Source organism: Macaca thibetana, chromosome 6 (assembly GCF_024542745.1).
Source record: "Macaca thibetana thibetana isolate TM-01 chromosome 6, ASM2454274v1, whole genome shotgun sequence".
Taxonomy (NCBI): domain Eukaryota; kingdom Metazoa; phylum Chordata; class Mammalia; order Primates; family Cercopithecidae; genus Macaca; species Macaca thibetana.
The window spans coordinates 104,429,053-104,450,960 of NC_065583.1; the positions used below are offsets into that span (position 1 = coordinate 104,429,053).

General features: G+C 43.6%; 3 protein-coding genes and 1 non-coding gene across 4 annotated transcripts in view; 2 read left to right on the forward strand and 2 right to left on the reverse strand.

The window, feature by feature from the left end:
- PDE8B (phosphodiesterase 8B) overlaps positions 1-1,304 on the reverse strand; it is a 344,936-nt gene extending 343,632 nt beyond the window's left edge. Inside the window, exon 1 of the mRNA XM_050795661.1 lies at positions 1,225-1,304. The gene's annotated coding sequence lies outside the window, so the exon portion shown is untranslated. The remainder of the gene's footprint in view (positions 1-1,224) is intronic.
- The window catches only part of AGGF1 (angiogenic factor with G-patch and FHA domains 1), an 84,615-nt gene that overhangs the window by 28,862 nt on the left and 33,845 nt on the right, over positions 1-21,908 (reverse strand). The gene's annotated exons all lie outside the window — the stretch shown is intronic.
- On the forward strand, positions 1,282-14,768 carry ZBED3 (zinc finger BED-type containing 3). The gene is made up of 3 exons (XM_050795728.1): positions 1,282-1,732; positions 9,738-9,877; positions 10,565-14,768. Exon 3 carries the CDS (start codon positions 10,582-10,584, stop codon positions 11,275-11,277), a length of 696 nt encoding a protein of 231 aa, XP_050651685.1. The 5' UTR covers positions 1,282-1,732; positions 9,738-9,877; positions 10,565-10,581; the 3' UTR covers positions 11,278-14,768.
- LOC126957822 (small nucleolar RNA SNORA47) lies at positions 7,954-8,091 on the forward strand. The gene has a single exon (XR_007726978.1). It is a non-coding gene; the product is annotated as a small nucleolar RNA SNORA47 (small nucleolar RNA).

The following is a 21,908-nucleotide window of genomic DNA, read 5'->3' on the forward strand; positions in this document are numbered from 1 at the left end:
CAAAGGCCCCACCCTCAAGCCTGGAAACCCATGGCCCTAAATGAAGGGAGGCATTCCTGCCCTTGTGCCCAAAAGTTACCTTTTGGCCCTCCATGACCCCCTATCCTGTACGCAAATAAACTCCAGAAACCAGGCTCCAGCAGCAAAAGATGAGCAGATGAACAGAAGAGCAGAAGAGCGGCAGGTAAAGAGAAGGAATGTTAGGAGGAGTTCAGCTGGGGACAGTCAGAGAATCCACCACTGGACGGTCAAACTCCAGGGGAAGATCATCTTCCTACTCCATGCCCTTTCCAGTTCCCCATCCATCCCACTGACTGCCACCCCTACCACCTAATAACCCCCACCCCACTACTCTACTTCACCAGCATTCACTATCCTTCAAGTCCATGTGTGACCTGATTTTTCTGGGAGGGGGGACAAGAGCTCGAGATACAGAAAGCTGTCAGACTGACCCTCTGCGCTTGCAAAAATGCAGAGGGTCTATTGAGCTGGTTAACACTTAAGCCGTCCGCTGATGGTAAGGCTAAAAGAGCACACTGTAACACAAGCCCATTTGGGCTCCAGGAATCACAGGCTCCTGCCCCTGGACACTGCAATGGGGCTGGAAGCCTAGCGCCCCAGCTTTTGCACCCCAGCTCCTGCACCCGTCCGTCTGCATGCTCCACCTCCCATAAGGGGTTTCAGCAGGGCAGAGACCGAACACACCAGCCACAGCCCTGTTGCATGTCCTGCAAAGGGCGGGGAAAACGGGGAAATCAGGGAACTCTCCCGTTTCATTGTCACATGACTTGCAAGGCTTCCTTAAGAGAGGGGTATACTTCCCCACCCACTGACAGCAAGTTTTGACCAATAGAACCTGAGCAGAACTGAGGCATGCGGAATGTGAGTTTGAGGAGCAGCTTGTGCCAGTCACGTACAAGAGCTAATCGTTACATTTCCAGGAACTTGGCAAGCCACTTGTTAGACTGTTTGTAGCTTGAAATCGGCCATGGTGGGAGTATTAACATCACAGAAATAGCAAACACTACAAATCAGGACTTCCACCTTCTCCCTCAAAGTTGGTTTACCAGCCCAGCAGGGAGCACGACCCAGAAAAGTTGATCTTTCAGCCTGGAGCCGGGAGTGAAGAAAACTGGGGGAGTACTACGAAAGCTCCCTTCAGCCACAGTAATTCGCTTGAGAAACGGACCTTGAAGCTACTCAGTTGCAGGGGTTGTTCGTTACCTGAGTATAATCTAGCCAAAGCTGGTACACCATGCTGGTGTTTTGGTGAACACCAACAAGCGCCGCCTTCATCTGTCCAGACCTAGGTTGGAGAGATTTCTTCTAATAACTTGTGACATCATGTGCCTGCAGCCTGCAAGGATGCAAACCGCGCTCTGAGACTCAGGCCCGGGAATCCAGGTCTTGGAAGGTTAATGCAAAGTTATAAAACAATAGTTACATTTCAACCACACTCAGCTATTGCGTCATCTTTAAACCCTGGCCAACACAGTCTGTCGCTCGCGGACCTTGGTGGTTTCAGAGCGACTCCCCTACCACTTTCGGGTGAAGGCCACAAGTGACGGCCCCCCTTTCCCCGCAGACGTGTGAATGGAGCGCTGTGTCTTTAAGTGGGAAGCGCCGAGGTTTTCCGTCCGGGACAAAATGTCAGCGAGGCGCCTGGAGGGGGATCTACCATCCCCGACTCCCGACCAGCCGCCGGCTCCGGCAGCGTTTCGCGGGTAATGGGGTGAGTGTGGGCTTCGAGACTCGGTGGGCGAGGCGGGCCCGGCCGGGCAGCGGGGAGCGCAGGTGAGCAGCGACCGCGGACGCCCCCGCCGGCCTCCCTGGCACCCGCGCGGGGCGTGCCCTTCGCTGGGCTGCCCTTCTCCGGGCCGGCTGTCGCGATTGAGAAGGCAGGTGGGCCCGGGATTCTGCTGCAAGACCCCGCTCACCATCTTCCAGTACCTCATTCTTGCTCCTTCCCTACACTCCGCTTTCGACAGGCTTGTTCGGAATGTGGAAATTCGTTGCCACTCTCCTTCTCTCCCTTTATTAAAGTTGTCTGATTACAGTCTTTTTACTGGGCAAGCGGCTGGGCACCCTGCAGTGGGTTCTTTCTGTAATTGGGATTTACTTGGTGTCGCCCACTTTCGGAGGGAGAAAGTGAATGCAAGCCAAAAGCTTACACCAGAATCCCCACCCCTCCTCCACCCCTCGTGGCCCCCAAACAAAAGAATTTTCCGCTCCTTTCGGAGTCCGCTGGAGCAGTTTCTGTGATTTGTTGCACTAACCAAATGTCCGAGGTTTACCAAAGCAAAAATCCCCTTGAAGGAAAAAATAAATACTTACCACTAGTCGAATTTCTAATTAGCCAAGACTACAAAGATAAGGTGTTTAAGAGAAACTGCTGTAGAAACAACTTAATACATTAACCTAATTAGGGTAATTATTTTCTGCCGTTTTTATTCATATATTATGATGACAGCTTTTGGAGGCAAGAATAGCTTGAGGCAGCCAAGAATTTAAAAAAGTAGACAGCTATATATATTATAAAAAGACCAAAAGCCCAAGCCAGGTAGTTCTCAATCTAAAAATTAAATTAAAAAATCTTTGAGTCACAAAGGCCTTCAAAGTAGGGCGGCTTTAAATTCCTATAACTCAGATTAAATTATGCATTTTTACAAGATAAAATGGATCACCACCTTAATCTTTAGGACCATATCTATTAAGCAAAGTAATGCAGGCCTGAAATAAAGGTCCACTTTAAGGGCAGAACACGTCGCAATTTTCATTTTAAAAAGTGCATTAATAGAGTGCTTTTCTGCCTTTTAGCTAGTGGTAGAAATATCTAAGAGTTTGGCTTATGACATTTAAGAAACGTCTCTGATTCACCACATAATTACCTGTGAGTCCAGTGTGTTTTTTACAGTCCACATATAACCTTTTTCTAAACTTTTACACATTTTACCATTTATTCCCCAACTCAGGTTTTACAGTTTGGAGGCATTTTTACTTGTCTTTTAACTTCAGCTAAGCCTCCAGCCTGGTGATTCCAGACTAATTTTTCTAATTGTCTGGATCTGTTTATAAATAGATTAATATATGGCAGTAAATTAATATTTCAACAGAGATGGACGGATAACAGATGAACTGTGGTTTTCTTGACACTTCAGTTGTCAACTCTAATTACTTGTATTAATTATTTTGTTCTACTTTGATTAAAGTCACTGGTGGATGAAGTAAATGTTTTTAGTGTTTCCACATAAGTCTGTGTGAATTTCACATGAGTGTGAATTTCTCATCTAAGATCCAGGCTCAACCAACATATATTGGTTTAAATTCTGCCTGGTTAACCCAGCTACAGTGAGTAGCCTTGAGTATGAAAGGACAAATAGAAGTGTAATTAATTACTATGTCCTTTTGAGAACAGTGCCTGGTTCTTTGGCCTTTAGCCTGTCAAATATTTTTTTATGTGCACAAGCATAAGTATAAAATAATACAATTAACTTTTGTGGGTGCTTTATAGGATGACTGTCAATATTACAGTCATACCTTGTGTATATGCCCATATTTATACAGATTATTCATCCAGGTTTTGATTTCTTCCTTTATTCTTTATACTGGTATTCAGGGACATCATACCGAGGAATCTGGGATTGAATCTGATAGTTTATCAGGATAGAACCTCTTCAAAAATTGAGTCAAATGGAGAGATAATTAATGTGAATTTATTGTCTTCCACAGGCTTAGATTTAAGAACTCCTTCCAAATAATGGATACTCAAATGAAACTCAGCTACAGCAAGTGCAGAGGCATGGTACCAGCAACACTACTCTCTCTCCTTCCTTGAAATATCTAAAATCTGCATTTGTCTTTTCAGTTTTTTTCACCCTGAAATTGCACTCAGAGATTTCCACTGTTAATTTCATGTTAGTAGTGCTTTTATTTAGCTTCAAGAAACTTTCTTTTAAAATAGGAGCTTGGAAGCCTCATTATACAACTGAGGAACTGGAACTTTATTAGAGTCGAGTACTAAGGGTAATGTGTTTTGGTGGTGGATGACAATGCGGTTGTGCCCTGTGGGGCATGGGAGGGGAAGGGATGCTGAACTGCATGAACTTCTGTGTTAGGGTCCCTAAGACATCAGCTCCCAGGAGCTGCCCACGCCCACCCCTTCCCCAGTGGAGATGATGTAATGGAATTCACCCGAAGGAGCGAGCACTGATTTCACCTTTACCAGTCTGTTAGTAGTCTGTTTTCGCGCTGCTGATAAAGACATACCCAAGACTGGGCAATTTATAAAAGAAAGAGGTTTAATGGACTTAAAGTTCCACGTGGCTAGGGAGGCCTAACAGTCATGGCTGAAGGCGAAAGGCACTCCTTAGCTGACTGCGGCATGAGCTAGAATGAGGGTCAAGTGAAAAGGGCTTCTTGTTTATAAAACCATCCGATCTCATGAGATTTATTCACTAGCACGAGAACAGTATGGGAGAAACCGCGCCCATGTTTCAATTACCTCCCACCAGTTCCCTCCCACAACACGTGGAAATTACGGGAGTACAATTCAAGATGAGATTTGGGTGGGGACACAGCCAAACCGTATCACACAGGTATCAGAATTATTGTTGGAAGCATCTTTCCCAACCAGAGGATACGCTTCCTGAGGGCAGAGACTATGTGACATTCCTCTTGGAATGCTTGGCAGAAAGCACGCACCTGACCTTAGCAGGTGCACAATGAGCATTTGAATGAGAGTTGGATGGAGTGGATGGATGTAAGCAAAATACTCAAATTCATTGGCACCTTTGTGTTAGTTTAAAAAAAAATTTCAAGGAAAAATTAAGGGAGCTGTTACTTTTCATTTTCTTCTTGTTAGCTAACCACAGAATTAATGATATGCATTCTCATTGGGTATTTGATAAGGAAGAAATGCATATCACAGGGCTTTGGCTAATTAAACCTCCTCATTATCTTATTTTACCTTAGTGATAAGCAACCTATTTTGCATGAGGGTCAGTTTAGGAAGTGAAAATAAATTTAAGGGCTAAGGGTCTTGGATCTGTTACTCTTTTTTATTTGCTCTTTGTACTCAAACAACTCCCAAGGGGATTCCCCCAACTTAGACTACTTACTTTGTTCAATAACATAATGTCAGATGGAAAAATAACTGCCTTTTAACCACTAAAATCTTAACGTGGATGCGTCTGAGTAGTAAATATCGGTAGTTTCTTTTTTGTTCATGCCTTGAATTTATATAACACCAGAGAGTCCAACAGTGACATCATTTGCACTGTCTGATCTCAGCCACCTGTTTAGAGGCAAATAATCTTATTTCTCTTGACAGATGGGAAGATTGAGACTCGGGTGAGCTGGGGCTAAAGAAACAGAGTCAGGTTCATTTCATTTAATGCAGCATCCCCCAAGTGTCTACTCTGTGCCAGGGAGATGAATGGGATGAGCTCCTCTTCCATGACGTCCTGGGTGTGCATACAGAATCTCCTTCTGCAGAGCACAGCAAACCACGTGACAATGAGCTGCCCCACACGCTGGGTTTCCTCCTCCAGGCGGCACAGCAGTGGGCTTCCCCATGGGACTGTCCCACCAGCCTCCACAGTTAAGGCTGGGCTGGCCCTGCCTGAGCTCACACGCCTGAGGAGCCAAGGGTTGTTTTGTTTTTTTGGTTTTTGTTTTTCGTTTTTCTGAGATAGGGTTTCGCTCTTGTTGCCCAGGCTGGAGTGCAATGGTGCAATCTCAGCTCACTGCAACCTCCGCCTCCCAGGTTCAAGCGATTCTCCTGCCTCAGCCTCCAGAGTAGCTGGGATTACAGGCGCCCGCCACCACGCCCAGCTAATTTTTTCTATTTTTCATAGAGATGGGGTTTCACCATGTTGGCCAGGCTGGTCTTCTGAACTCCTGACCTCAAGTGATCCACCTGCCTCGGCCTCCCAAAGGGCTGGGATTACAGGTGTGAGCCACCGCACCCTGCTCCAGGGGTTGTTTTGTAAAATTATTTTTTATTTTTGTAGAGATCCTGTGATATACACACTTTCCCTAAATGTATACACGTGATCACATGCATGCTTTCTTAGCATCTTATTGCTTTTGCTTTTGTGTTTACCTCTTCCCCTTCTCCCTTCTTTCACATCAGTTACCATTGCCTCAACCCATAGTATCTCCTTTATTTTTCTTCATCTGTATCTGTATATTGCCTATACAGATATGTGTATTACTTAATAATAGTGGGATCATATTATACACTCTTCTGCATCTCTTTTCTCCCTGAGCAGTTCCTCCAGATATCCTTCTAAGACATTGAACAGAACTTCATGCTATTCCTCTTTAATTGCTATATAATATTCCCTGATATAAACATATGTTATATACTCAGCCATTTTCCTGGTGGCAGGCATTCCCTTGCTTCCAGTTTCTTGTCACCCTACATGATTCTGTAATGAACATCCTGACACAAGACTGTGTTTATTGGTGCTGTTAGTTCTATAGAAGAGATCTCCAGGAGTAGAATCTCAGGTTATATCTTTTTTTTTTTTTTTCCGAGACAGAGTTTCACTCTTGTCACCCAGACTGGAATGCAATGGTGCTATCTCGGCTCATTGCAACCTCCACCTCCCGGGTTCAAGCAATTCTCCTACCTTAGCCTCTCGAGTACCTGGGAATATAGGCACCCGCCACCACACCCAGCAAATTTTTGTATTTTTAGTAGAGAAAAGGTTTCACCATGTTGGCCAAGCTGCTCTTGAACTCCTGACCTCAGGTGATCCACCTGCTTGGGCCTTCCAAAGTGTTGGGATTATAGGCGTGAGCCACCGAGCCCAGCCTCTGTTTTTAATTAATATAGAAACTGCAGCCGGCCCTATCACACAGGTATCAGAATTATTGTTGGAAGCATCTCTTTCCCCACCAGATGGTACGCTTCCTGCGAGCAGAGACTTCGTGACATTCCTCTTGGAATGCTTGGCAGAAAGCACTCACCTGACCTTAGCAGGTGCACAATGAGCATTTGAATGAGAGTTGGATGGAGTGGATGGATGTAAGCAAAATACTCAAATTCATTGGCACCTTTGTGTTAGTTTAAAAAAAAAAATGTTCAAGGAAAAATTGAGGGAGCTCTTACTTTTCATTTTCTTCTTATTAGCTAACCACAGAATTAATGATACGTATTCTCATTGGATATGCTCATGACTGTAATCCCAGCACTTTGGGAGGCTGAGGCAGGTGGATCACTTGAGCCAGGAGTTCAAGAAAGACCAGCCTGGGTAACATAGACCCTGTCTCTACCAAAAAATACAAAAATTAGCCAAGCATGGTAGCATGCACCTGTAGTCCCAGCTACTTTGGATGCTGAGGTGGGAGGATCGCTTCTTGAGCCCGGGAAGCAGAGGTTTGCAGTGAGCCATGATTGTGCCACTGCACTCCAGCCTAGGTGACAGAGCAAGACCCTGGGAAGGAGGGAAGGAAGGAAGGAAGGGAGGGAGGGAGGGAAGAAATGGCCAGAATGCTTTCCTAAAATCCATCCCATCTTCACTAGTAATTGAGGAGTGTGTGCGTTTTCTCTACCTCCCTTGTAACTTTGGCTGTTAGACCTCTTAATGTTTCTTGGTGTGATGGATGTAAAATGATACCTTCCTACTACTTTAATAGCATTTCCATGAAAATAAGTGATGTTGTGCACCTTTTCACAAATTTCCTGGCTATTTGAGTTTGCTGTTAGGTCATTTGCCTACTCATATTTCTCGTCTGTTTTTCTATCGGGCTCTTTGTCTTTTTATTGTCAGTTTGAAGAGCCCTTTGTGTGTTATGGTTGTGGCTGAAGTGTCTGAAGAGCTTTCTCCCCCTCCACATTGCAGGGGCAGCTGAAATGCACTCGGGTTGTTTAGCAGAGCTAACCAGGCTGTTACGGTAGATACTGAGACTGAGGATTGTGTTGAGCTAGAATATAGCCGCATGGTGTGGAGGACTGAGAAGGTGAGGCAGTTCTGCCCCATGCTGCCTTCCACCGGTTACGACCTCCAAAATCGAAGGGCTGCCCAGGCAGAGGATGTCCCCCTGCCACCCTCGGAGGGGCAGCGCTGTGCTGGCCGACATTTGTGAGGCTTCTACTAGGTCAAAAGGATTAAGACGTCAAAGTCAGTGCTTCTCACCTTGTGCCCACTTTAACTCCTAACAGATGGCATTCACCTGTGCAACACTCCCTCTGGGCATTCCAGTTTTTAAAGAAACCCAGAGAGGTAAAAAGCATGACAATAATGGGTCACCTCTGGCTCTATTAGGGCCACATCAGTAAGGATGACTCTCAGACTTTGGCACAAGTAAGACAACCTGCGGGTTTATGTGCAGTTTCCAAGCTTTAGCTCAAGCATATCAGAATGCAAAGCAATACTCTTGATGTTATAAGAAATGTTTACATCCCTTTTAATACTCTGTCCACTTTTGTGTTTGTCCAGTAATAAAAAAGGACCTCGGGAAAGCTCAGATTCAATATAGAAGGAAATAGAAATTTTAAAAAAGAAAAAAGTATAGAAAAAATTCTAAGTCAAGTTAGATAATTAAAAAAATGTTTATAACCCTTACATCTTACTCTGTTTAGCAACCATAATGTTATATAACCATAATATTTACTGGCCACAAAAATACCATTCTTGAAGGTGGTCTGTAACTCCTCATCCTACTTTCCTCACTTTTGAGACTTTAGCAATGTAATAAATCTCTTGGGGGAAAATGTAGCCTTTAATTTCTAAAGATTTTTTATGCTAATTGGTCTTTATCGTGAGTGACCATATTTAAATCAATGCCTGTATATCAGAAGACATGTAAATAGCCATTTCCTTGTTAGAAGATGCATGGTACTTGTCTTTTTTGATGATTCTGGCAGATCTGTTATCTTTTTTAAAAAATGAGATATGTTAAATGTCATACCTGATCCGGAGTGGACTTGCTTGGTGGGAAAAATAATACTTAGGTTTAGAAAAGTACTGTGCATCTCTAACAAGACTATTAGCAACTGAATTCATAGTTGACACTAAATGCTTCTGTTACTATAGCAGCTTATTTTTCCTATTCTCATCTTTGTCTTCAGTTTTTTCCAGTTGTGTTTAACAAGAAGGATTCTGGAACTTTGTCATGTCCATGGCTGCTGGTTCAAAATCTGACAGCATGAGCAGCATTGATCTCACTGTGCCTGGGTCTCACCTTGCCCTTTTCTCCCTGAAATAAGTTCTCAGAAGAGCTCAAGAAGTCTGTCATGTGTTTTCTTCTCATTGTTTTTCAACTTTCAAAGCAAATTTATCTAGAATCACACATTTGGTCCTTTGTGAACTTATTTCCTAAGGAATAAACTTTGCCTTTTTTTGTATTCCCTTTTCTTTAATAGGTTATTGCAGTGGTGAATTATTTTCCTAATAAAAAAGACTGCGGTGACAGTCATTGCATTATGTTTGGATCCTTTTAACAGATTTTGTGTTGAACAAAGCAAGACATTACTTTTATTTCTTTTTCTTCCTTAATTAAAAGTATTGAGCAAACTTTGTATCTTGCAAATATGTAGAGGGGATCTTTTAGTTAGCACAAACAATAAAGAAAACTAATTTTATTTGTTTTATTCCTTGGGTATCTATGAAAGGGTTAGAAAAAGTGAACGAGGGCATGGCGCTGCTCATTATTTCTAGTATCTATCTTTAAGGTGGTTTGAATGCATTTCTTTCACTGGCCTGCCTGTCCTCTGAATTTACTCCTAGCACTGCTGATGGTTCTTCGGAACTCAGGAATCGTGTTGCATGCATTGTTTCTACCCGTGGAACCTGAGATGGTTGGAAACCCTGAGGCAATGACAGGGACCCCAGAGTCCTTGGGAAATGACCCACTGTCTAATTTAAAGGTAAAACTTTAGAGTGCTGCTTTGGACATTGCCATTTCCTAAATGTGCATATCTTAAAAGCATTGCTTTCAGTACTGCCGATTTTCTCATGGTAGATTGTTTTTATAATCACAAAAACATATTTTTATCTTGAAAAGCATACAGTCGTTGAAAGCTTTTTAAAAGGCTGTTCACCACTGGCTCTTCCACTCCTGAAGTTTAAGAAACAAAATTTTCATTCCCAAAGCTTTTTTTCTGGTCATTGCTGAAGTGTGCTGTGCAGCACCCAGAGAAGACTGCATAAGGAAGCCTCGCTGTTATTCTGAAGACAGTACCTTTTTTATTGTTGTTATTGTTAAGAAAGCAGAGACTAGTTAAAGCTAACACAGACACTGCACGGAGTTAGCTAGTTTTTTCCGTTCAAGCAGCTTAGCCTCCCGCTATTAGTAGAAATACTTGTTCACTAGGGATCCACTTGATTTCAAACAGGATTCCTAGTATAGGAAGGGCTAGACATTTTTAACAGTTTTTTTCCTGAGGAATCAACACTTAATACTGAAGATTAACTAGAAACCTAGACACCTACCCACACTATAGGATTTTTATCGGTAAGAAAATGGAGGGCGGCATGCTTTCTCAGACTAACTGTAGTCTAGGAGCTGTGTGCGTGATCCTAACACTCATTATTATTCTTCCCTTGCTCCCCAGCGTGCGGGCGCCACAGAATGAGGAGTGGCGAGCCGACCTGCACCATGGACGAGGCCAGCGGGCTAGACGACACGGCGGCACGGGGCGGTCAGTGTGCGGGACTGGGGCCAGCGCCGATGCCTCCCGGCCGCCTGGGGGCGCCGTACTCCGAGGCCTGGGGCTACTTCCACCTGGCCCCGGGGCGCCCCGGGCATCCGTCGGGCCACTGGGCCACCTGCCGTCTGTGCGGGGAGCAGGTGGGCCGCGGCCCGGGCTTCCACGCAGGGACCTCGGCGCTGTGGAGGCACCTGAAGAGCGCGCACCGGCGGGAGCTGGAGAGCAGCGGCACCCGGCGCTCACCACCTGCCGCGCCCTGCCCGCCGCCGCCCGTCCCCGCTGCGGTCCCCGAGGGCGACTGGGCGCGCCTGCTGGAACAGATGGGCGCACTGGCCGTGCGCGGCAGCCGGCGGGAGCGGGAGCTGGAACGGCGTGAGGCGGCCGTGGAGCAGGGTGAGCGCGCCCTGGAGCGGAGGAGGAGGGCGCTGCAGGAGGAGGAGCGCGCCGCGGCCCAGGCGCGCCGGGAGCTGCAGGCGGAGCGGGAGGCGCTGCAGGTGCGGCTGCGGGAAGTGAGCCGCCGTGAGGGCGCCTTGGGCTGGGCTCCCACTGCGCTGCCGCTCAAGGACGACCCCGAGGGGGACAGGGACAGCTGCGTCATCACAAAGGTCCTCCTGTAGAGGTGTGGCCACTTCCCCACCCCAGGCCAGCGCTTCTCCGACCAACGCCTTCAGCCCTCGCTGGCACCGAAGCCAGACCCGAAGCAGCCGCTACTCACTTGGAAGCTCCAGCTAACTGTAGGGCCTTCCGCGCCCGAAGGCTTCAGCTTGAGAAGCACTTCGAAGCCAGAGCAGAACCAAAACTCACTTCCATGGGGTCACCTGGGGTGCCTGGGCGGCCTTTCGTGGGCATGCATGCAAGGGATGGGGTGGCACACGGAACACCCGAGAGCTGCAGCAGCCCCGTGAACCCAGACCCCCTGGTGCCATGACCACTTAGGGCTGGGAACCCGAACCTGGTGACTTTGAAAGGATAGAGAGCTTCATTCCATACCAAAGACTTATCACACCATGTGCCTCCAACAGCCCAAGGTGGAGGGTGCTGGGAAATGAGAAAGCTTTTTACCCAAAAAAAGAGTTCCTAATGCATAATCTGCCCAACACCAAGTTCTGAAGGGTCGGAGGGATGTCCCCTCCAGTTTCCGTGACTGCTGTAGACCCGCATCATCTCTAGCCCTCATCGGGGCAGTCCCAAAGAGCCCCCTTTTTTACTCCCCGTATTATTCAACCAATACCAGGTGCACTCTGTCTTCCCTCGGCCATCTTTCCCTTGGTTCAGACCTAACGACAAGTGTGGCACATATGTCCACTTTCAGGCCTCACATCTGCCACCTTAGCAAGACATCACCTCATCCCCTTGTCACTAGGAAGAGGGTTTCTTCCCCACGTGTCGTCATAGTCCTCACCTCTGGGCTGAAGGGGAAAGCATCCCTTTGCATAAGGCCACATCTTCCTGTCATTTTCCATCCCATTCCTCTCCCATGTTTACTGGGTCTTTCCTCCTGTAGTATTCCCCCTTTCGCTGTCTCAGTCCCTCCCTTTCCCCCAGGATCTTCCTCATCAATACTCAGTCTCCCTTTCTTACTGAAAAGACAGACTTAACCCAGAAGGGCCAACAAGTCCTTGCTGCCTATACTTCCTCCCCAGTTTTTACTCCTTCACTCTGGTTCAGTTTTCTGTGCTACAGTGGACTATTTCCAAGCCGCCACAATCTCTCAGTGACCAAATATGATGATCTATTTGCAGCCTCCATTTTGCTTAATCTCTCCCTTCTTGAAATTGCTCTCTTGGTAGGTGGATCCTGTTTTTCCTCCAAAGAATTCCTTTTCCTGTTGTATACTGGTTCCCAGATTTTTCACAGGCCTCTTTTTTTTTCCTCTTTTTTTATATTGAAAAATTCCACACATCCAGAAAAAGTTGAAAGGCTAGCACAATGAATACTCAGATACGTACTCTCCACTTGGATTGAATAGTTAACATTTTGCCAGATTTACTGTTCTCCCCACCCCATGCATGTGTACATAAAATGACATTTCACCCCTGAGTATTTCCACATAGATTTCCTGAGAACAAAGACATTGTTCTACGTGATTACAATAAGATTATCATGCCTAAAAATATAAACAGTAACTTCTTTATAACCTCTAATATAGAGCCCTTAATCAGTATTCAACAATTGTCTCCAGAATGTTTGTCTTTAAAAAACAAAACAAAACAAACCCAGGTCCCATCAAGGTTCATACATTCTTTTGGTTTCAACTCTAGTCACTTTTAGTCTAGAACAATCCCGACATATTTTCCGATGACACTTTGTGAAGCAACCAGGCCAGCTGTCTTAGCAAATGTCCTTTATTCTGGAAGTGTCTGATTGCTTCCTTAGGCCTATACCTAATACTCCACTCGTGGCTCATCTCCCTGCAGAATTGTAATCTCTGGGCCAGGGACTCCTGAATATCTCCAGGCCAAGTGTTCTCCCCAGGCCTGATCCTTCATGCCCAATCCCTTGCTGCATGTCTCCACTCCTCCTTGCACATCCTGCCTCTGTGAGTGGAAGAGGCGAATCTATTCAACCCCACATCACACCCCTCACCTGATGACTAACATTTACTGGGCACTAACAATGTATCAGGCACATACGACACACTTAACATGCATTAATTATCTCACTTTACTCTCACACCAGCTCCATGGTAACACTGTGCTGAGCTAGAAGGGTTAAGTAGCCTGTAGAAGATCACAGCTGGCCAGCAGTAGAGGTGGGATCCCACTACAGACAGTCTCCCTCACAGATGCCATGCTCCCACCGAACCACCATGTACTGCTTCCTGAGATCTCTGCTTCCCTCAGTCGACCCAGCTGACACCTGTTTCCTTCCTAACTCCAACTAATTAATTCCAGTTAATGGAATTGACTGGAATTAGTGACATTAATATTTACTGAGCATTCACCATGTGTCGTCAGAGCTGTGCTAAATGCTTTACAAGAATAATTACCTGCCATGAAGCAACCCTATGACATAGGTGCTACTATGCCCATTTTGTAGATGAGACAGGTTCAGGGGAGTTACTAACAGCTTCAAGTCATACAGCAGCTAAGAGTCTGTATGGGGTTTGAACTGCGGTCTCACTGAATGCTGGGCGCCTGCTCTGCTAAGTCTATTTCTACAAAATATTGCACTGCCTTCCTGCCAAGCATAGGGCCCATTTATCATGCATCTTCCCATCCTTGTCTCCCCCAACCGTCCCTTACCTGAGTCACAATTTGGCCAAAGCCAAAGGGATTGTCCTAAGCCAGTATTGATTTATTATCCACTCTTCCTGCTCAAAAGTCCCCAAGATCACCTATCAATCACCTACTTATTAGAGTGCAAGCTTTGACTGTCACCTGACATTCAAGTCCCCTTCTGCCCCCGTGCCAGTCCTCTCCCTTCCCCTACATATGCCCTATGCTCCAGCCAAATTGGACTCTGTTCTTCCTGATAATACCTGGTATTGGCATCTTTATGCCACAGTTTGCCTTCCCTCCACTTTAAAAAGCCTCTTCAGTCTCTCGGTATAAAAAACATCCCACCCATTTTCTAGAACCATGCTTTCCTTGATTTCTCCTCACGTCGAGACATTTCTTTCTTCTCTGGTCTCCTAGCATCCTGTCTCACAACCCTCAGAACAGGCCAGCCAGTGTATGGCTATGGGTTTTTATCTCACCTCCCCTGCCAGACCCTGAGCCTTTGGGGGGAGTAGACTCACCCCACTCCCACAGTGCCTTGCATTCCATAGCTGCTCAGTACATTAACCCATTCAATGTCTTTAAGATTTTTACTAGTTTTCCTGTAATTACTAATATAATCATTTATCTTTAATTCTGAGTAAAATTCACAACAACAAATAAAGGAAATAGCAGTAATAATTTTTAAGCTGTTTAGTCAATAAAGATTTAATGCATCAGTTATTGGACTGTTTGGTTTGAAGCCAATCAACCAACTATTCTGGTATGTAAATCTTTTTTATTATACAAGTAACACAAAATGTATTGCCTCAATCGAGGAAGAACAGAAAAAGTAATACCTCAAAATCCTGTCACCTCTGTAAAACTGCTATTAACATTTTAATGTATTTTCTTTTGTCTTTTGCAATTTTTATATTACTCTAGTAATAGTATAAGTTATTTTCAAGTATTGGAACTTAACTTCTTCATATGGATTTATATGGGCTAGATGATCTGAATTTCCTTTTTAGAAGGAAAAAGACTTCCACAAATGTTACTCTTCCATCTCACCAACTGTAAGAACCATTAAAACATAGGAAAAGATTTAGAGTCTTAACTACTGCCTCAAAGATGGCTAGTGCGAGCCTGAATGTTCTGTTCAGGATATACAGAACAATAAACCTGAGTGCTGAGTTAAGGGAAGAGGTTTTTACTTTCTGTTTATACACTTCTGCAATGTTGTAATTTTTTACACAAAGTATGAATTACTTTTATGATAAAAAATTTTGTTTGTAGACAAAATTCCTCTCCTTCAGCATTCAGCTTCCTTAGTTAAAATACAATCTCCAACGAAAGCATGGATATGATCCCCGTTTCCAGAAAATCCTAGAAAGAAATGCAGCCCTTGTTCAGTCCAACTCCATCATTTGATAGATTAGGAAAATAGGTCCCAGAGAGTGACTTGTCCACTGTCAGGATATGGTGGCTGTGGCGCGTCACCTGACTCCAGCCTACTTAATGCATTTCAGCCTCTTCGGCCTTGAGGGCTCCTGCTGCTCACCTGAAACCATTCCCAAGGAACCCACAAAAGCAGGCTCCCCGGGAGGATTCCTGAGAACACCTACACACAAGCCTCAGAGATCTGCCAAGACATTCTCTTTCCGATAGAACTATTTAATATTTTTCTATCAAATAGTTGCCAAATGACCTGCGCCAGTCAAAACTCAATCTGACTTGTGACTAAAAGTAATCTGATGAATCCCAAAGGTATATACAAATCTATCTATCTAAGGCATTTTCTCTTCAAAGTAGAAGACCTGGAAGACTATACAGTTATTCCCAAAATGCTTCAACATTTCTGGAACTCCTCTTTTAGAGTGGCCATGAGTCCCCAGCACATTCTTTAAAACATCCTTGAGTTGGCAAATACCCCTCTTTCCAGGATACATTTGATTTTTTAAAAGAACTGCCAATTATTCAGAGTCTGGCGAATACGGTAGATTATTAACCAGGTTAATATTTCTGGTTAATAAGGTGAAATTATAATAAAACAATGATAATTATTTTAGTGTGGCTCATAAATTGGTCTTGATAGTGGTATATTAAGGTTAAGTAAAGGCAGCATGGTCACCGTAGAGATTAAAGCCCATTTTAGTTGGTTTATGATGTGAATGAATTCAGGTAGCACTGGGAGTCATTATATGTTTAAATAGTATTAAATGTTTCTTTTTATGAAAATCTTAATTATGACATTCTCTGAAATCTGGTTTCACAGTATTAAAATAAGGCTTTAAGGAAAAACATTAAATGGTAATGAAAGCTTTATTCTTTCAGTATATATTCTCGTGGGCTTTTGGTCAAGATAAGTAATGACCAGATGAATGAGCTGGCAACCTTCTGCCCTCTGAAGTCTACTAGTAATTGGAAGCTAAGTAAAACGTTGTCACATGTTTAAATACATTTGATAATATTCCACCAGCTTCTCCCTGTATTCTGCATGCTGGGCAATGAAATACCACAGCATTTTAACATAGATGAAGAGTGATTTTTTTTAAAGAAAGAATTTCCAAAAGTCATTCTTGGCTGGGCATGGTAGTTCATGCCTGTAATCCCAGCACACTGGGAGGGCCAAGGCGGGAGGATCGCTTGAGCCTAGGAGTTGAAGACCAGCCTAGGCAACACAGGGAGACCCCATATCCACAAAAAATTAAAATTTTTAGCCAGGTGTGCTAGTACACACTTGTCATCCTAGCTACTCAGGAAGCTGAGGTGGAAGGATTGCTTGAGCCTGGGAGGTGGAGACTGTAGTGAGCTATGACCATGCTACTGCATTCTGGCCTGGGCAATAGAGGAAGACTTTGTCTCAAAAAAAAAAAAAAAAAAAAAAAAAGACATTCTTACATAGCAGGCAGACATTGTTTGCCTCCATTCACATTAACTTTCCCATCTGTGTCTGCTCTTCACCCTCCAAAGACTTTTTGATTTACATGTTCTCCATCACTTCCAGTTCCAGTGACCTGATTCCTGTTGCATGTTTTTTTTTGTATAGTCATGAACTGCATAATGCAATTTCATTTTTGTTTTTTTGGTAGAGTCATACACCACCTAAAGTTTCAGTCTATGACATACCACACATACAGTGGTGGTCCTGTAAGATTACCACACTGTTATTTTTACTGTACCTTTTCTATGTTTAGATATGTTTTGATATATGAATACTTACTGTGTTAGACGACAGAATTCTGTACAGGTTTGTAGCCTAGAAGCAATCAGTATACCATATAGCCTAGGTGTACAGTAGGCTGTACCATCTAGGTTTGTGTGAGTACCTCTACCATGTTTGTACAGTGACGAAATCACCACCAAGGCATTTCTCAGAACATATCCCCGTCGTTAAGTGATACATAACTGTACTTAGTGCTCAGATTCAGAACCATAGAACCCAGATGTCTGAGCAAGCAGTTATTTTTCTCAAGTAGAGGAGATACATAATTGAACAAGGGGCTGCAGCCTCAATGAGGTCTGTTGTTGTCTACATACCCAGAACTCTCAAACACATGACTAAAAGATTTTGAAAGCACAGTTTGTAAGATTCCCCTAAATAGATCTGGTTTAGAAACAGTCTGAAAACATTAAGAAAAAAGCCCCAAATCCTTTCTGCATCAAACACTCCACCCAAATTTTTGCTTTAAAATTTTGGCTTTAACACTTTGGAATGAACAGAAACGATTTTGGATTAATACTTTCTGGAACTATCAAGGCCTGCATGTATTACTTGGCCCTTACATTCTGCCAAATCCTATGTAAAAATAAATGTAAGCTCCATGAAGGCAGGGAGCCTTGACTATTTTATTCACTGTTGTATCCCTAGTACCTAGAACAGTGCCTGGCCTGTGCTACGTGTTTCTTGGCTATTTGCTGAATTAATGTATGCTGTTGAAAGACTTTTACATATGGGGATCTGAAATCTTCTACTTCTTGGAATTCTCCCTGTAGCTCCCATGCTCCCATGGAGTACTGAGAGCCAGGGTTGTCTGGCTAGATCTCCCTATCATTCCTCCAGATGACTCCATTTCCAAAGTCATGTAGAATCCATTCCTCCTCCTTTGAGGATGATGAGAGTCACCTACAGTAACTTCTATCTTTTCTCACTATTGTCTACCAATCTCCTCCTCATTTTCCAATATTCACTTAGAAATCCACCTCCTGACTCAGTCTTCTTGTCCACACCTATCTCCTATTGCCTTGTGGAATGAGGATGACCCATCCACTACTTGCTAGCCTCATTCCTCATCCTACCTGACTTCAATAACCACCATCTCTACTCTGGGATTCTACTCCTACAACCATGTCCTTGGTATTGCTAGCATGGATAATAACAATGCTAATAATCACTGATATGTGGAGGTTTATTATGCATCAGACAGTGTGCTCAGTGCCACACAAACCTTATCTCCATTTAATCTTCACCAAAACTTGAAACCACCTTTGCAAAAATTATGACAGTGAAACAGATTTGACCTAACTGACTCCATCTTGCTTCGAACCTCCACACTGTACTTGTTCATTCTTGGGCAAAGACAAAACTAACTTTTAGAGGAACTTAGTTTATATTTCAACTTTGAAACAAAGATGATAATAACCCTTTCCTGAAACAAACTCCCTTCTTGCCTGGATTCCAGACTGCCTTTGTAGGACTAACAAAATAGCCACAAGATTAGAAATTACTGTTTAGGAGTTATGCAACCACAGGCCATAAGATTTGAACCTCTCCATTGCTCCTAGGGATAAAATCACTACTGTAAAACCTAAGATTGGTGGTTGAGATATCTTTCAGACCCTGCATTCTGATGCACCAGCTGGAGCCACCCAGACTGATAATCTAGCTCAACCAGTCCTGGCTCACCCAGGAACAGAAGACAGCAAGAACCCACTTTGACCCCCTATGATTTCAATTCCGACCAAACCCATTAGTACTCCCAACTATTCTAGCCACCTATCTGCCAAATTATCCTTAAAAAAAAAAACAAAAAACCAGTCTCCACATTTTCAGGGAGACCAATTTGAGTAATAAAACTTGTCTCCCACTTACCCAGCTCTGCATGAATTAAACTGTTTCTCTATTGCAATTCCCCTGTCTTGATAAATTGGCTTTATCTGGGCAGCAGGCAAGGTGATCCCAATGAGCGGTTACAAACTCCATAGAAGACACTTGGGTAGAGAGGTTCAAATAAATTTTTAAAGGTCACTCAGCTTGGAAGTGGTGGAATTTTAATTTAAACTCAGGTCAGTCAGACTCTTCAGCCTGTGCTCTTAATCATCCCTGTGGGATGGAAAGAATCAAGATAGAAACCTCAGCCCTGCCACTTCTGTCACACCGGCTTTTTGACTTTGAGCAAAATTAAAACCTCTTAAGCCTCAGTTTTCTAATTCATAAAATGGTGTCCAGAATAAAGAATGTATGTTAAGGGCCTAGCACAGTGCCAGACGCAACACAAATGTGCATTCCATCCATTCCACCAACAAATGCTTATTGAGGACCTCCCAAACATCCAATCCTATGAGCTGAAGATAGAGCAGTGATTAAGACAAAGAAGGTCCCTGCCTTCCAAGAGGTGCACAGCATTTGGTGGGTGCTCAATAAATATTTGAACAAACTCTCAAAGAGGTCAACCTACTCTCAAGATTTCCAGTCGCCACTCTGCCTCCTTTTAATCAACCAGTTATTCTGCTATAAAGCAATCTAATGAGGTTCCTTTCCTGCTTAAAATCCTTCAGTGGATTCCTCATTGTCTCAGAGATAAAATCCTTCATTTCTTAATTGTGTAAATTTCTTAACACAATATGCAGTTTTGGCTACAGGTAAGAGGCTCAGTTTTGTTCACCCCTTCTATGTTATGCAATCAAACCTATCTAGAAGCTTGAACTGCAAACCAGACCTATTGTAGTTAATGAGCCTGAGAACTGGAGTCACCAGTTTGGCATCTGAAACTCTCCCCACCTCATCACACAAACAGACTCACACAGCTGCACCTCCTAAAGCAACGCAGTGGGTTCTTTGAAAAGGTTTGAAAATCTAATTGTAGGACACAGCGCATTAGTGCGTTATGAAAGCAATTTAGTGGATGCAATCCATGATGTGGAAAACAAGAGTGTACTACATGAGCCTATGGCAAAGTACTGGTATACAAAATCTATGCTACATATGCTATGAACATGCTTGTGTACTGAATTGTAATACAAACTGTATTCATATTGTAGATCATCATCAAAATAGTTTGAAAGCCATTGTTGTAGATCCTCTATGTAGCCTCAGTTCCCATGTTTCTTCAGTCACAGCTTGATAAAACTCCATCAAGCCTCTTGCAGTTACCCATTGTTTGCTTCAGTGCCTATGGTTGTACAAACCAGATGTGGTGCTAGGCTCTAGGGATGCAACAGTAAGCATACCCAAGGTCCTGCTTACATGGCACTTAAGAATCTGGAGAAACAGACAAATATTACACTAACCACACTAATATATAACCGAGAACCAAGCTAAGTGGTCTAAATGAAAGAAATGGTTTTTCAAAACACGTATCAAAGGCAATTTATCTAGTCCAGGGCTTCAAAGGAGGCATTCCTGAAGATTCAATCAGCAGACCTAAAGACTATGTAAGAATTAACTCTGTAAAATGAGGGAGGAAGAGCATTCCACATATAATACAATGTTAAGAGCCTCTGTGATGACAGAAGGCAGCTGTGTTTGACAAACTTTTCAGGGCCAGCATGCTAGGACCCAACGAACAAGTAGGAAAGTGACACAAGATGAGACTAGGAAAGCTGGCAGTGGCCAGATCCTTTAGGGTCTTATGGGCCTGGAGTTTGTTTTATGGCCTCAAATTAATGGGAAGCCAAACAAGAGACGATGAGATGGAAGTTATCTGCAGTGTGGAAGATGGAGGAAAGAATGCCTGCAGGAAGACCAGTTAGGAAGCCCTCAGAATAATTTTGGTGAGTGGTGACGGTGAACTAATATACTGGAAACAGACAAAGGGGAGAAAAGCTGGTGGTTGTGAAACAGAGGCTGACTTAGGCTTCTGGCTCACGCAACTGGATGGATGGTGTTACCAGCTGGAGAGAGTAAACTAGAAGAGACTAGGTTTGGAGAAGATTATGGAGTTAGTCTTGGAGCTGCATTTAAAGTGACTCTGAGGTGGATATGTAAGTCATAAGCTCAGAATCAATATCCTAAGACAGAGAGAAGTCATGAGTTTATAGATGGTAAGTGAAACTGGGTATACATGTGAGAAAAATGCCTGGGTTTGAGCCATGAAGGCTTAACCACAAATTTACCCACTTCTGGGTAAATTCTTAGCACAAACGTGTATATACATACACATTAACCACACACCTGTTTACTTTTTTAAAGTTCAAATAAAGAAATAATAAAATGTGAAAGTTTGCTCACTCTGGGTAATCAACAACTCAATATGTACCTTTGTAATTTAAAAATAAACATGGGATTATGCCATATATACTTTGCTACAATCTGCTTTGTAAGATATTCTTCTATACTAGGGTATACACAGTTCTATCCTATTCATTTGAATGGCTAGAAAGTATTACATAGTAGGGATGCATCACAATTTAAGCAACCCCTAGTCCCCACTGATGGACAGGTACGTTATCTAGCACAGTTACCTACCTGCCCCATTCAACATCCACTGCCCCCTTCTGCTTGGTTCACTGAATGTATTTCATCCCAATGGCAACATTCTCAGCTGCAGGTGATGGTTCATGACTGGCTTAAGCCAAATGTGACCATCTTGTTGGCTACTTTTATAGCATCTCTTCTATGGGTAGCCATGCTATCCGGTTCTGGCTAATGACCCCAAGAAGTCAGCTTCTGAGTAAGCTATTGTTTTCCTAAAAAAAGAGAACTAACACTACACTCTGCTCTTTCCTCTTTCTTCTTGCTTTAGGTACAAATATGATGTCTAAAGTTTCAAAAGCCATTTTGCAACTACAAGGCTATAAGCCAACACTAAGATTAGTAAAACAGAAAA